The sequence below is a fragment of the Cygnus olor genome, chromosome 5 (genome assembly GCF_009769625.2).
Source record: "Cygnus olor isolate bCygOlo1 chromosome 5, bCygOlo1.pri.v2, whole genome shotgun sequence".
Lineage (NCBI taxonomy): Eukaryota > Metazoa > Chordata > Aves > Anseriformes > Anatidae > Cygnus > Cygnus olor.
Genome location: NC_049173.1, coordinates 64,122,799 through 64,139,185, shown reverse-complemented (window position 1 = coordinate 64,139,185; position 16,387 = coordinate 64,122,799). Strand labels below are relative to the sequence as shown.

General features: G+C 35.0%; 1 protein-coding gene and 1 long non-coding RNA gene across 2 annotated transcripts in view; one reads left to right on the top strand and one right to left on the bottom strand.

Moving 5' to 3' along the window:
• Nucleotides 1-16,387, top strand: part of SBF2 (SET binding factor 2) — a 257,710-nt gene that overhangs the window by 227,027 nt on the left and 14,296 nt on the right. Inside the window, 4 exon segments of the mRNA XM_040559185.1 lie at nucleotides 3,521-3,622; nucleotides 4,738-4,923; nucleotides 13,122-13,248; nucleotides 14,667-14,794. Coding sequence (XP_040415119.1) covers nucleotides 3,521-3,622; nucleotides 4,738-4,923; nucleotides 13,122-13,248; nucleotides 14,667-14,794 — 543 coding nt within the window.
• LOC121071163 lies at nucleotides 3,651-15,939 on the bottom strand. The gene is made up of 5 exons (XR_005820409.1): nucleotides 15,283-15,939; nucleotides 8,841-8,965; nucleotides 8,155-8,334; nucleotides 6,963-7,012; nucleotides 3,651-4,417 (listed from the first exon to the last, which is right to left on the bottom strand). It is a non-coding gene; the product is annotated as an uncharacterized LOC121071163 (long non-coding RNA).

The window sequence follows — 16,387 nt, the reverse complement described above, 5'->3', positions numbered from 1 at the left end:
CATTACATAGGCATTATTGTTTTAATACAATCATAACATTTACAGATGTGGGAGGCAGTTTTTATAGCATAATTTACTGGTTACATGGAACACGTATTGTTACATGGAACAAGTATGTAAGTAGAGATTACCATTTTTATTGCATATTATCAACTTATGGTCTTGGTTTTAAATGTTTTTTTCTTATTTTATACATTACAAAAATCAGAAAAAAGTACAGAACAATAAATAAGCCTTTTGATTTTAAAACTGATAGTCTACCCTTCATGTGTGTTCCTACCCTGAATTTCCACATGCACAAATATTTAGCAAATAAGCTAGCATCTGTTATCTGTTGTAGAATAAGGAGAAGTGTTTGAAGGAGAGAGGGGGTTGTGTGCTCATTCATCTATTAGTATCCGTTGTCTTTAAATCTGTTCCTTTACTTCCCTATCCCATATTTCCTTACATAAAGATTAACTAAATGAAGGAAATCACAGAATCACAGAATCGTCTAGGTTGGAAGAGACCTCCAAGATCACCTAGTCCAACCTCTGACCTAACACTAACAAGTCCTCCACTAAACCAGATCACTAAGCTCTACATCTAAACGTCTTTTGAAGACCTCCAGGGATGGTGACTCAACCACTTCCCTGGGCAGCCCATTCCAATGCCTAACAGCCCTTTCGGTAAAGAAGTTCTTCCTAATATCCAACCTAAACCTCCCCTGGCACAACTTTAGCCCATTCCCCCTCGTCCTGTCACCAGGCACGTGGGAGAACAGACCGACCCCCACCTCACTACAGCCTCCTTTAAGGTACCTGTAGAGTGCGATAAGGTCGCCCCTGAGCCTCCTCTTCTCCAGGCTCAACAATCCCAGCTCCCTCAGCCAGCTGCTCCTCATAAAACTTGTTCTCCAGATCCCTCACCAGCTTCGTTGCCCTTCTCTGGACTCTCTCGAGCACCTCCATGTCCTTCTTGTAGGGAGGGGCCCAAAACTGAACACAGTACTCGAGGTGCGGCCTCACCAGAGCCGAGTACAGGGGGACAATCACTTCCCTAGCCCTGCTGGCCACACTGTTTCTTATGCAAGCCAGGATGCTGTTGGCCTTCTTGGCCATCTGAGCACACTGCTGGCTCATATTCAGCCGGCTATCAACCAATACTCCCAGGTCCTTCTCTGCCAGGCAGCTTTCCAACCATTCATCTCCCAAGATTCAAATTAAGAAGGGAAAGTTAGCTCTTTGCAAATCTAAAAATATTTTAATTACAGCGAGTGTTTTTTAACAGTTGTATATTTTATTTGGAATCTTCTGTTGCGCAAATTCTCCTCAATTGTAAATAATCGTAGAAAACAGAATAGACTCTGATCAGAATAGACACTGATTTCTCAAGGAGAAAATACGTATGAATAACATAGTCACTTCAGAAATCGTGCATCGGAAAGCATACTGGCTGGAATGTGCTACAATGCAAGGAATTGCTTAAGTTTTCTCTTTTAGGTGTGATGATTTCTTACAGAACACAGGAGCTGGCCATTGATATGTCTGATAACCACTTTGTTCAGAGAGGGAGAAATCAGGAGACATTAAAGACTTGATGCGCCCACCATGTGAACAATTCCAATCATGGAACAGTTGAGCAAGTTAATAGATGTAGATAAGGAGAATGAATGTCATTTTGATGAAATAAACATGTTCCTATAGCAGCACAGAGATCAAGGAGAGGTTATCCCATTGTGTTACTCTCAGGAATATTTGAGAGGAAAAGTAACAGTATCACTCTTTGCTCAGGACTAGATCACAGTGTCATATACTACCTCTGATTCATTACCAAGACATTTCCATGCTGCAGATCATGTGGTAAATGACTTATGTGATAAATTTGATTTATGGACTGATTTGTCACATTTCCTGCTGATCCTGTGAAAGGACATAGATCTGTCATCTTGGAAATTTGTTTTTATCGTATTAAATTTTCCACTCCTGTGTAACAGTAGTTGTATAGTATTGATTTTAACGCTGTGTAGATTAAGTAGTTCTTTATAAGGTTTTGAATGCAGATGAAGAAATTCAAAGTATGTTCTGAATACTAACAATACAAATAGTATTTTGCATTTCTTTATGCTGAATCTGTATAACCAGATTGTATATCAGTTTCTTTCATTAAGGACAGCAAAAAACAGTCTTTCTTCTATTCTGCCTATGAAAGCATAGAACAATGAATGAACTGTTTGATTTTAAAAATGAGACGCTTTTCAACCTTTTCCTATTGAAAGTAGCAGGAAAATTAGTTACTTTTATTTTCTAAGTAATGACTGTGTGAATGTTCAGAGCAGTTAAGTGTTTTCTGTCATAGTTTTCATGGTAATATTCATAAGATTGTTTTTTCTTCTTTTTTTTATGAGGCAAAAATCAGCCTTAAACAAGGATGAATTTTCTAGGGTTTAACTTTTGTTTGATTTATCTTTTTTCTCTTATTTTCTCCAGTTTAATTTTGCCTTCCCTGAGTCTGTTTCTTGTGCTTTCCGAACTTTCTGAATTTACTTTTTTCCCATACATAGGTGGTCTTAGATGTCTCTTGCCATCCTTTGCTTATTTGTTTTCCTATATTGCTTTCTCCCTTTCTTCAGGCTTTCGTATTTCCTACTGTTACTATGGGTTGGGTTGTATTTGGTGCTCTGCAAAGAGCAATTTCATTCAGTGGTTAAAAAAAAATTTGCTTACATATAGTCTGTTACATTATTTACCAAGAATGCCATCTCAGTATGACAGAAATGGTAGGAACACTGCAGTTTTTCATTTTAATAGTAAAGAAGAGAACTCTCTTCATAAGGTAAAAATGCTCAAAGTCACCTAAATTCTTTAACTTGCTTATAAGCGATAGTATTTGAATAAATCTCATTCAAGTCAATAAACTTTGTCCCAAAGAAATGTATTGACCCTCAGAAATTTTTAGTATCACTGCAAAACAAATTTTAGAATGCAAATAATTAGTGTGTCCTCTTAGCCAGTCTGCCCAAAAGCAAAAAAAAAACCTGTTTAATCTATCTAAACTATTTCAGATAATAGATTTTTTTTTAATATTCAGTTCATTAATTTTCAAATTCCATAAGATTGCACATTAGAACTATTATCTTGTAAATATGGATTCTCTCATCAAAGTACTTAGTGATTTTATGCAACCTTAACTTTTCACAGGAAAAGATTTAGTGTTAAGCCCAGAGTGGAATTTCTCTACAATAAATCTGTCAACTGTGTCATTCCCATTCCACTTTTTATGACAACTGTTTTATTACAGTGCTTATTGGTTTTAATAGTTTAAGTTATCTTCAAATATTTGCTTAGTTTTGTTGTAGTTCAAATGAAAATCCTCTGAGATTGTTAAGTTTTTTAGTTTTCTAATCTGTTACATCAGTTAATTTCTCTGATATATGTAGATTTTGTAATACATTTTTAATGTTAAATACAAAGGGATTCTATTTATTGAAAATATCTAGACATTTCTCTTGAGTGTGTTATTGATTTGCAATACTCTGTAGCTTCACAGGGTAATGCAATTGAGTGTGATCATCTCAGAGCTCCTGGAAAATGGTTCTTCTGTTATAGTTTGTTTGGAAGACGGCTGGGATATTACCGCACAAGTAAGCTGCTATTAAAACCTTGAAATAACTAAATTATAAGAAAAAACACCAGGCAATACTTTTTTACGTATGTGATTGATAATTTGATACAACATTTAAAAGAAAAAAGAGTTGTGGCAGCAGGGACTAGCATACATGAATCCTTGTGTTCCTTTGCAATTTACTCCATGAAAGCGTTCATTAAAGTGAACTTTTACCAAAAGTCCTGAGGGACTTGGAACTCTATAAGGCTTATCTATAAGATCTGCATTCCCATACTTGACCATATGGAAGAATGAAAGATGAAGGTTGTCACAACAGATGATTTATCTTTTTAAATACAGTATGCTTTAACGTAGAAGGGAAGGAGCGGAATTCTTTGTTTTGCCATTCACTTACCATAAATGAAGTCAGGAGAGCACACAGAGAGAAAACTAACTTTGTGCCAAAGTGACTGTAACACACCTGCTGCAAGGACAGATCACCAGAACAGATAACATTGTGAAACAAACTGTAAATTATGTAAATGATGACCCACTGCCTCATTTAATGGATACATTGTGTCTATACATAGTTGCTTCATAATCCAGAAAAATTGTAATGAATAAAAACATCATGTACAGCCAGCATCCTTATTTCAGGTTTAAAAAAAAAAACAAACAAGATAATGTTAACATAATTCTTGCAATCGCTGTCAAACAGTGAAGAATAGAGAAGGACACTAACATTGCTGGAGGTGGGAGAAGTCTGTGCTGCATTTTAAAGTCTCTTGGGATGCTGTTTACAAGAACAGGCCGAAGTTGGCTGGTGAGCACCCTAGCATGGCAACAGCGCAGAAGCTCAAGTCACCCTCATGACCAGTTATTTAATGCTTTCTTTGTTGAGGTGTAGGAAGTGCTATTTTGTAAATAATATCTTACTAATTAAGTCACAGTTTAATTAAGGCTCTTCCATGAGAGATGCTATTTGTATGGTTTTATAAAAATATGTAACCTATCTGGTAAGATACTTGTAACTGAATTTATTTGAAGTCTTTGGTTTCCTTGAACTACGAACAGGTTATGGAATATTTATTTTCATTGTATAAGGTGTTCTCCTTTTAACTTCTGTCATTCTTATCCTGTTTTGTGATCTAGGTAGTATCTCTAGTGCAGTTACTCAGTGATCCCTTCTACAGGACACTTGAAGGCTTCCGAATGCTGGTGGAAAAAGAATGGCTCTCTTTTGGTCATAAATTCAGTCAACGAAGTAATCTGACTCTCAATTGTCAGGGTAGCGGATTTGCACCTATTTTCTTACAGTTCTTAGACTGTGTGCATCAGGTAAGTCCATCCATATCTAGGCATAGATACCACTATTTCATAAGCGATAGATAACTCTTTGAGAGAAGACTAGTAGCCTTCTTCTCTGGGTTTTATTAAAGATAATGGGCTTCACATTAAGAAGAGATGGAAAATGAGCATGGTTGCCTGGAGGAAACTGACCATACAAAACAGACTGTCTATCAGGGATGGTTGGCATTATGGATCTTTTAAGGTGATTCATGCAGAGGTTTCAAACTGATGTTTTTTAAGGGTAAGACTGGCTTTTGGCAGTCTGGAATGCCTTAAAGCAGCAGAAGAAATTGACAGGTTGTTAATACAGTGAGTAGACAGTTTTTAATTTCCTGTGTTTGACTGTGTCTTGTACTCTGTCAGTTCTGGAAAAAAAAAGCTACATACCACCTCTGTAGTGGTCTGTGATGTTTTCAAACTCTAAAGTAGAGGTTTGTTCACTGAAATTCTATTTTTTATATTCAATGCATTCCAATAGTCTACTATGCTGCTATTACTTCTAGACAAGTAGAGCTACATTGCTAGTAACAGCAAAATTTTGTTGGGAGTACTTTTATACACTCTTTCTCCTTGCTTATGGTCTGGTGAGTAGTCTCTCCTTACTGAGGATAATTCTACCTTTTTTCATATTTTATATTAGCCTTTAATTTTTGTAACATACCTGCTCTAATAATCAACTCCATCCAAAAATTGTGTTTTGATCTTTGCTAGCTCCCCTTCAGCTCCATTCTCCATACTCATTTGTAGACTTTTCTTCAGGCTATAGAGGCTGAACTATACTTATAGCCAGAAGAGGGGTTCCTATTTCCTTTTTAACCCTCAGCATATAAAGAGGGTCATGATTTCTCTAGGTAAGGTTTTTTCATTGATTTTGCTTGTCTTTTTTTTTCATTATTATTTATTCATAATTAAATGCACAGAGGTAGCTATGCCAAGTCTGCTGCTACAGATAATTGCTATAGGCATATTCCCAGAATGGATGAGCTTCTGAGCAATCTGTCATTGGGCCCCAGCCTAATACCTTCCTTCTAAAAGAGGGAGTATTCTGGGGCAACCAACAAGAACAACCTGAGAATAGGAAGACCACTGGAAGTATCTCAAGAGCCTGACCCACATTTTGCTCTCAATCAGAGTTATTAAGGACAAACTTCCAAAGTGATTATTATTATATAAATATTACCAGGGCACTTTTTCCATCACTAGCTGATTAATCTGGGATCACTCCAACAGCAGTATGGCAGTCCATAACTCTTCATTTCAGTTTTTCAGATCATGCTCTTGCATAGAAGCAAGGTCGAGGCACAATGATTAGGTTTTTGGAAGTATTTTGAATTCAAGACAATGATCTTTTTCCAGGAAGTTGGTTGCAGACCTGATCATCAAGTGAGCATTATTAGTCAGAAACTCTACTATCAGGAGCATGTTAACAGATGTACAGGATGGTTTTGAAGTAAAACAAGTGGTTATCACAGAAGTAAAATGTTGTTGTTCTTGGAATTCTGCTTTTCTCATAACAGTAAAATTTTCTGGTCATACAGCCCAAGTAATGGTTCTGCAGGCTTTATGTTCTTGTAGAGATTTCAGTTGTAATTTTCAACCTCTGTAGTTGATAAAAAAAACAGGTTTTATGGGGTTCAATAATAGTACTAGGAAAAGAAAGAACACAACCTATAGAACGCTTGAGAACAATGGGTCACCTAAGATGTTCTTATTTTTCTATATTCTGTATGTTCACAAGAAGATGAATACTCACAGTTACACGGTGTAGCAAAAGTCAGATTAAGAATTTCATGCTTATTTCAGATTAATTCTATAGTCTGTCCTCTTTTTCATCTCAAAACAGGAAATATAATGCTTTGCAGATTCTCTGTGTGTGCAAACCCAAGATAGGAGTTGGTATAGTTCCTCTTGTATTTGTCTGTCTTTTTTCCATTTCTCATTTTTCTCACTGAAAAATCTGGGTGTTACTAACCTGCACTTAAAGTATGGTTGATTGTCTCACAGAATAAGACTGTTAAAGCACCCACCTGCTTTCTTGGAACAGACTTTCATGGTGAATTCTTGCATGGAGTAGACCCTGAAAGAGAAGTCAGCAAGTAGACTTACTCTGTTGCCCGGAACAACGTCCACAGATTAGATATCATGCTAAACCAATGAAAAATAATCTTTAGATATCTGGAAGAATGGTAGTGAATGAGTTTATAAGAAAATGAGTAAAGACTTAACCGAAGAACATGTTGCAAATTGTATGTATCCCAATGTTAAACACCATTGCCCATCATTATTTCTGTCTTGCAAGTGAATAAATCATATCCTTGGAATTTGGTTCTGTTCCTACAACATTAGAAAACCTTGCAAGTATTTGTCACATCTCCTGTCTTATCAATCCATTTCCCAATGGCTGTGATCCTCAGGTTAATTTTTATTCAAAATGGGGAGATTTCTTTGAGGAGAATCAATACTACATTTATCATTCGAACAAGTTAATCTACTCTCAGTTGTCAGTCAAATTATTCTTTATAGTAACTTAAGGTTATTTCTCCTTTTCTGAAGTAGAAGGAAAAATAAGAAGAAAAAACAAAAAGACAAGAAGACAAATATCTGCGTCTTCAAATAGTGAGACTCATCTGTTGGGTGGTTCATTCAGTTCTTTGTAAATCATTTGTCTGGTGCAGTTTCTCTCTGTTATCAGATGTCTTCTTGCTTTAATGAACTGGCTGGATAACATTGTTTGTTAGTAAAATGGAGTAAATCAGCATTTGATTTGAAGCAGTAGTGTAATTTTGAAGTGAATCCCTTAAGCATCTCCCCTTACCGTTTGTTAATGCTTTTTGGTACGTGTCAACTACATTCTTCTTGGAAGAATTTACCCAGAACTTCTGCTTCAGGTGTGTGCCAAATGCTCACCAGCCCTTAAAAGGATCTGAACCAACCATTTATCACTTCCCTTAAAACCATATGGTAATCAGTTCAACTGGACCAGGCTAAATCTAGTCCAAGTTAAAACAAATATGTCGTGTAGCTGCTACACTACCTCATCACCAGCAGCTTGGGCTTTTTGTCTGCTTCTTCTGCTCTGAACTACGTGCTAATGTAGACATAGCCTTACATCATTTTAAACATCCTGTTTCTGACTATGGAGAGACTTTGCTCCAGTCTTGCTGTAATAAATCTTAGAAAATTGGCTTAAAGTAAAACAAGGAAATTATCCATGCATACCTGTAGAGTAGATTTTTCCTCAAGTCCAGAGGTCACACAAACTTTGGAAACAAATGAGTTATCCAGAACAAAGATGAAAACTGGCATTCAAGGATTTTTTTTATTGCCCTAAAATAGGTTGTCCTCTGTCTTCTTCTTGGCAAAATTCTTGTATTTTCTTTGAGTTATGTCTAACACAATCTGAAGTTTTAAGAACAAAGAATAATGGATTATAATTTTCCTGACTTCAGAAGTTAGGTCAAAATGTAAAGTGGGATAAATCCCTGCTGTTAACAATTCACAGGTGTGACTCTGCCTCAAGGTGCACTATCTCTAATCTTTACACTTTCTAGGGAGACAGGGAGGTGGAGGAGCAATTTCAAACTTTCCATTGTGCTCTAAGTGTTTTTTTCTAAGACTAATCTTGAAATTAAAGTATATATGATGTTACTTTTTACATCATCCAGGATTGTTTTCAATTTGATTTGGTTCTCCTACATGATAGAGGAACATCCCTTTAGCAATTCATCTCAGCAGCTTTGATAGTATCTGAATCTTCTCTATCTTCAAGAGTCAATAAAAAGTATACATTTCATTAGCAGGTACATTTTATGTAAAGATCTGTACCCTCTCTCCCCTCCCCTCCCCTCCCCTCCCCTCCCCTCTCCTCTCCTCGTGTTTTTTTGTATAAAGCTGTGTCCACATACCCTGGCTGCAGCTATGTCAGGAGAAAGGTCACCTCTTACAGGCCATCTGGAGCTATTTATCACCTACTCTCTGGTGGACATGTTGTTCTTCTGGTGTGCTAGCTAAGGGGTTCATGTGAACCTGCCTGCCAAAATGGCAGAAGAAAATAGGTAGAAAAGACCTACTGTGAAAATCTTATTTTGATGGGTACAGGTCCAGAAGTGGTTTGTCCTGACAGTCAATCTGACAGAGGCCATAACTTCTTAGCCAGAGTGATAGGGCTGTCTAGGGACTGTAATCTTTTCAAAATGTATCTTCATCTGAAAAAGTACCTGTGAACACAGCTTGACATGTATAACCAGTGTATTATAGATAATACAGATTTGTCTGTTATGACCAAAAAGGCGTGAAGCTAAATTTCTAACACTTCTACTTTCTAACACTTCTACAAGTCTATTTAGAATGCAACTCTGAATAGGTTTTCTGGAAATAGACATGAAGACTAACCTAGTTCCTGATGTCATATATTGACTTATCAAATTCTAACAGTATGGTAGCAAACTCTAGGGAGATTACTTGCAAAGTTAAATTAATGGTTGAAGTTTCACAGGAATTTACTAAGAAAAGTAAATGTACTTAACATCTGTACTTGAACATTTCTGTTAAGCTTGAATGGTTTCTGTACAACTTATTAGATGACTACAGAACCCAGTTAGACTGCAGCTTCACCCCGATATCTAATATATTATGTTCAGTGTTTTTTTAATTGACTTGTTCACTGGAAGTAAATATTTGGTCCTTTCAAAAAAAATTCAACTATTATAGTTTTGAGATACAAGGTAATAAGAAAATCACTGTAGAGCCAGTATGGATTAAATGTCATTGGTTAAACTAATGATACAGAGAAAACAAATGAAGCAGTGGTTCCTAAATTAGAACTACATCATCTTGTAAGAAGTCATTGTTTATGCCAATATCTCCAGGTGTCAGCTGCATTATTAATGCAAAATCGTTCTTTCACAATAGCAGCATCTGGCAGATACTCTCACTGCTTCTAAGAAGACTGAGTTTATGAAAGTGATGTCAGCGCAGGAAGCTTTTCTTATTTTTCTTCTGTATCTATTCAGTAATTTATTTAATTAAAACAATGCTTTTCTAGAATTGACTTTTTTTAAGGCTAAGAAGGAGCTGTGTTATAACACCTTGAGTAAAAGGAGGTGAGTGTGCTACTGTTAGTGATTACTAGCACAGAGCATTTTGGACTACTCTATTTCTTATGTAAATGAAGTAAATATTGATATATAATGGAACGACAAAACCAAAAGGTACTGGAAAACTAAGAACAGCTGACAGAAGTGTAAAATTACTAAAAATATTTAGGAGAGATTTAAATTAGTTAGGAACATTTTGATTTGAAAAAGGAATTCTGAGAAACTGAGTTTATTTAATCATAGTGTTAGAAACACCTATAGGCTTACTCAGGTTTTAACTGTTCATATATTATGGAGATTAGGAATTCTAATAAGTGATTGTAATTTTTAAAGATACTGGGTTCCTGTAGCCTATCTAGAAATCCTTATCTAGGTGGTATGTGTTGAAATTGTAAAATATAAAAACTGCTTCTAACTTACATACAATTTTTGAGTAAAACTCTTGAAGTCAGTGAATTAATTGAAATGGGACCAAAGAGTTTCCAGAAAGAAACCACTTATATTTAACCTCAACCTAAGTGGTTACATTGCTTACAGTAATGAATAATCTCTCTTGCACATTTATTTTTAATTGCTTAAAATAATCCAATTATTTTTTCCAATATTACATTTAGAATTTATCACCTGTGATATTGGAATTGTATTTTATCAGGAACTTTTTTTCATGATAGCTCATCCGTGTTTTGGATTTTGCACACAGTGCACTCATCTAAGCAAATCATCAATAACAGTAGTCACTTTCCTCAACTGTGGCATATTTCCCATCTCCAAGTGTACTGAAATGAGCCACAACCACTATAATGTAGTTACTGTTACTGTCTGTATTTTTCTACCTTCATCAAATAAATGTTTTCCGTGGTAGTTGTTTTTACTTTTAAAAGGCAACTTTTATTATTATAACTTCTATTTACTTGCAGTTCCAGAAATCTTAGAAGTGGGATCGCTCACAATACCTATATGCATGATAGGATTTTATTACCTGCTTATTCTTCCAACTCTTCAAATTTATTAAACTAATTACTAGACCACAAGTAGAAATTAGGACTCTGTGTAAGTCATATCAAATAACAGAGTATTCTAATTTATCAAAAAGATTTTCTTTCTAACAGTGTATTAAATAAAACCTCCTAACACAAGGTGGAAAATATATAGTAAGCTATTTGTATTTGCATTTATGTCTCTGAACACACAAACACACATGAAGCGCTTTTTGGGATCTCAGCTCAAAAGTACATAATATCATTTTTGAACAAAATTATTGTATTCTGATTATATCTTAATCTACAATATGACAGAAAAGATACTTATTTTTTTATAAGGGTAACTAAAAAGTTACTTTGTCTATGAAGTTAATCTTGAATTTATTATAGAAAAAGTTTTGCTTAGCGTTACTCTTACAAAGCAGTGAAGGTATATAGTCATTTGTATCTGGGAAAAAGTGGGGAATAAAGTAAGAGTGGGTATATTGAACTGAGATATGTTACTGTATCTTAGTATTTTAAATGCCTAGCCTTGAGCTAATATTGACGTATTACAAGAAGTGCTCTGACCAAACTGCTGTGTATGTATTTATAGGGTTTTTCAAGGAATTTTCCTGTCACTATTGTAAATTTGATAGTTAATCTTTTCTATTAGACGCATTTTTTGTTTCTTTAATTATTGTTGTTTTTTCAACTAGTACATGTGATAATTTAAACATCAGTGAGTTTCAGATAATCTAATTCTTGTTTCCTTAATACTGAATAAACAAGTTTCTCTCTTTAGGAACTTATAAGTAGAGATTAGAGAAAAAAAAGGTGGAATGGGAAAATAGGAGTGGTGGGAATACAAAAGGCAAGACGTAGGAAGATTGTAAAAATAAAGTTATTTTACAAGTTTGATGTGAAGCTAGGTAAATCACTCTGAGACATATTTCAAATGTTAAATTCCATCAGCAATTTCTTCCTGATTGTGAAACTTTATTTCCATTGTAAATGGGGGGTGTTTGGTTCATTACCATGCTTAATTCTGAAAATGAAAATCACAGTCAAAATGTTTACTAGAGAGTAAATTTTAAATCTACAATTAAAACATGAAACTTGTGAGCAATATCTCATCAAGATAAAATTTTGTCTTGAAGTTTATATGGAGAGCAATAATGTATTTCATTAATAATTAATGTAAACAAATTTGTCCATGAATATTAAACTAAATGCCTGAAAGCATACGCCAGGCTCTTTCTGATGATGTTCAAGAGGAAGCAGTTGTGAGGAGCCAACTGTCCCACATTGCTGTACTCTAATTTTTGTCGTCTTAAACATCTGATCCTGACTCCTGTTGGAGACATTCACTGAATTAGAACCCAAGCCTAACTGAAGATAACAAATTAAGATGTTATATTGTTTTTACTATTTTAAATATATGCATGTGAATAATGGCAAAGCGCCTCCTCAGTATGTTTTTTGTTCCTTCATACTTCAATATTTTGCTGTATAGTTTGAAGACAAGGAAATATGTATAGACTAGCAAGTACTTCAGAAATGAGCCATTCCAGCAATGACAGATAGAATATCATTTGTCAGCATTGCTCCTGTACGTTTGCTAGTTTGGATCCTCAGCAATACCTGGAAGTCCACTGCAAAATGTGCCAATTAAAGTTTGATTCCAGATATGGAAATGCTACAACTAGGAATACCATCTTTGCCTATAAATTTGCATGGTGTCTCATGAATTGACATAAAAGACTTTTATCCAGTTTGATTACTTTGAAGAATCCCGGGTTTTATACAGAGTAAAATAACGCTTATAAAAATATACTCTATCTGCTGTGAAAATTTTTTGCATCATAGACATGAATTTAAATGACTTTAAAATATCTGTAGACAAAATGTAGAAGGGTTTCTATGTACAGAGAAGATAGTTTCCTGTGAATGCATTTGTATTATATTGTATCTATTTATATAAAAATATTAATACATATAATATTATGTATCTATATATACATCATATATCTGTATATATGTATATATAATAATATATATACATTTAATATTATGTATCTATTTATATAATGCCTCAAAATGATCTTTTTTCCCTTTCATGTATTTCTAGATTCATAGTCAATACCCAACAGAGTTTGAGTTCAATCAGTATTATCTGAAGTTTCTCGCTTTTCATCACATATCAAATCGATTTAAAACATTTCTTCTGGATTCAGACTATGAAAGACTAGAACATGGTAGGTGTGATGTTTGTTTATTGCATATTGTATCTGTTATCCTTGTTTTTCTCTTCAATATTTGGTCTACAAAAATTTGAGATGGTTCAGTAGTTGCATGGTGATGATCTAATGAATTTCAGTTCAGTAAGATGAAGCAAAATATAGGTGGTTAATGTAGAGTTTTCTGAAAGAATGAATCCTGAGACATACCCCTGATTGGACTAAGAGAAGGTGAAAGAAAGTAGTGCCATGCCTCAATTTATGTTTGTTTTTTGTTTGATTGTTTGTTTGTTTTTAGAAATTTATCCACTTGGTTCAGTTACCCCTATTAAAATTCCTTATTTTAACAGAAACAAAGTCCTTGACAAGCCTTCAGAGAGTGCATGACATTTGAGGAGAAGAAAACTTTCCATCTGCTGTCTCTCACTCCTTTTTCTTGCATTCTCTTCGGTGTTTCTGTTCTTTTATATTTTTTTTTTTTACTCCCTGCACATATCATATCTAAGCTCACTGGTTCCAACCAAGGCCTTATCTGCCCTCACAGCCCTCTTATTAAGACTTTACAACCACAGTTGAGGCTGTTCTTGGAGCTTGTTCACTAAGCACAATGCTTAAGTGCTCTGAATTTCACTGCTCTGTGGGGTGTTTCTCATGGCATATGGTCAACTTTAATCCTTTTCTTAAAATCTATAGTAACTGTGAAACAGATTAAACTTGAGCAGCCATTTTATTTCAGCAAGAAAAATTTATTTCCATTATTTACCTTGGTTTGAACAAAACATTGGAGTCGATTAACTCCTGTCTTTCCCTCCAACTTTTATTGTTACATGCTTCTACAGTGTGTTAATATTTTTTTAAAAACATTATTTTTTATATAGTGTAGTTATACTTTAAAATACCAACTGATGCAATATAAAATCCTGTTTCCAGTAGTCTGGCGTAATTGTATGTCCTTCCAAAGTCATTTCAGATAGCACAAATCTATGGCTAACTATTTACACTAGCCTGATCTGTTTTGCCTGAAATGAGTTGGCAAATAACTCCAGGTGCAGCTGGCCCAGCAGGTGGGAAGGGCTGATAACATCTCACAGAAGGGGGTAGAATCAGTTAGCAGGGATTTGGTGATCTGTTGAAGCAGCATAGCTGGATGCAGAAAGGGATGTTCATAAATGCACTCAAGTATTTCAGTAAATTTCAGAAGAGTATAATATAATTCTATTGAATGTTTTTCGTACAAAAGTGGCGTTTTGCCAATTTGTGGTGGAGTGGCAGTTACAAAGCACAGCAGTTGTTTCATCAAATACAGTCTCTTACAGCAATGGCATCTGATGGCAGATTTTACTACACATTTAGTTTGTGACATTTCCTTTGGCTATGCTTCGGTGTTTGTTACATCTTATCATAAGCTATCTTTTTACTGCTATTATTTTCTCTAGGGACATTGTTTGAAGATAAAGGAGATAAACATGCCAAAAAAGGAATTTGTATTTGGGAATGTATCGAAAAAATGCACAAAAGGAGCCCTATTTTTTTCAATTACCTCTTTGCTCCTACTGAAATAGAGGTATGTTTTTTTTTTTAAAAAAAAAAAAAACAGGTTATTTGTTATTTTGAGTGATACCCTGACTATGTTTTGATACCTTAATTGTTCTCAGCTGAATTAAGCATTTGGCAGACAAAGCTGACCCTCCTTGATTGATTGCTCTAATGTCTCACAGGCTTATATTCTCAGTCATCCTAGTTATGGAAATTTCATGTAAAGGGCCAATTCTGTAACATGTTTATGCATACCACTGAGGAAAACAAGGTTACTTGTTTGATTTCATTCAGTTATACGACTTATTATCAAAATGATCTTAAAATTTGTGCAGGTATTTAAAAAAATACACAGTTATGGGAAAATGAGTTTACAGTACATTCCTGTCACAATGGGATACATTTCATAATGATCTGATTGAATATTATCCATATCACTGTCTAATATGATATTATGTACGCTCACTAGATTTGACTGCATCTTAAATAATTAGATAAAATTGGCAATACACTCACCATCATAGAATTCTGCAACAGTCAGGGAGGAAGCAGTCAAGACATCTCAGGAACTGCAAGAAAAGGGTGCTGCTCATACTGTAGGTCTGGAGACAAGGCTGATTTAAGATGATCCAGCCTTCCCCTGCCCTGCAGATATTCACTGATGTGCTGCTGTCTCCTACTTTGCTAGTGAGCTTCACCTTGATAAATCATTTGTTTGCATGTCTGTCCACTGCTGGTGTCCAGAAAACATAATGACAGAACAGTCTCCGCTGTTTTGGAAGTCTTGTTGCCAATGTTACTTTTGTTAATGATTCATGGTTTTCCGTTTTCCTCAAGCTTTTTCACCACGTTGTATGTAAGCATATGTAACACCTGGCACTCAAATCAGTAATATAAACTGACCTCATTTAAAAATAAATAAAAATAAGTTATTTTCTTTAAGATGTTGTTGGCAGTCAACAGTGCAGACCGCCTCAACCCACATACATACCACACACGCACCTATGCTGACTAAATAAAGTGGTGGTACAAGAGAGAGGAGGGAGAGAGAGAACTAGAGGGTTACACTGAATGGATAGGAAGTTCTTCACCTGTCTGTTTCAGAGAGACATCTATTTTCTCTGTTAGAACTATCACTGTGATGAATTTGGAGGTTGATAGGCATCTTGCTCACTGTATGTTCTATCTATTTTACTGTAAGCAATAGTGTGATTAGTAAGCAGTTAAGATTTGCTTTCAGTATTTTGATAGTATGTTCTTTCTCCTTTTTTGAACAAACTATTTTTCCTCATGTGAAATGGTGTTATAGTAGCAGAATAAGTGATTGTGACTGAACATCACTCTTCAGATGTTGAAATTGCCCATTGAACTGAGGCATTAATTCCCATTAATTAAGATATATCAAACTGAGAGCATTACCTTATTTTTTTTAAAGGAAAAAAAAAAGTATGTCTTTAATACAAAGTCATCTGTTTTTAACTACTCTGAAAGCTTTACAGTCTCTGGCTGCTTTCCTCATATTATTGTGGTTATTCCAAGTGCTTGGCCACCTAAGTTATACAACCTTTCTCCTTTCTCTGATGGTCTTGGTTTTTCTGCTGAGGAAAGTTGAATGGTGATT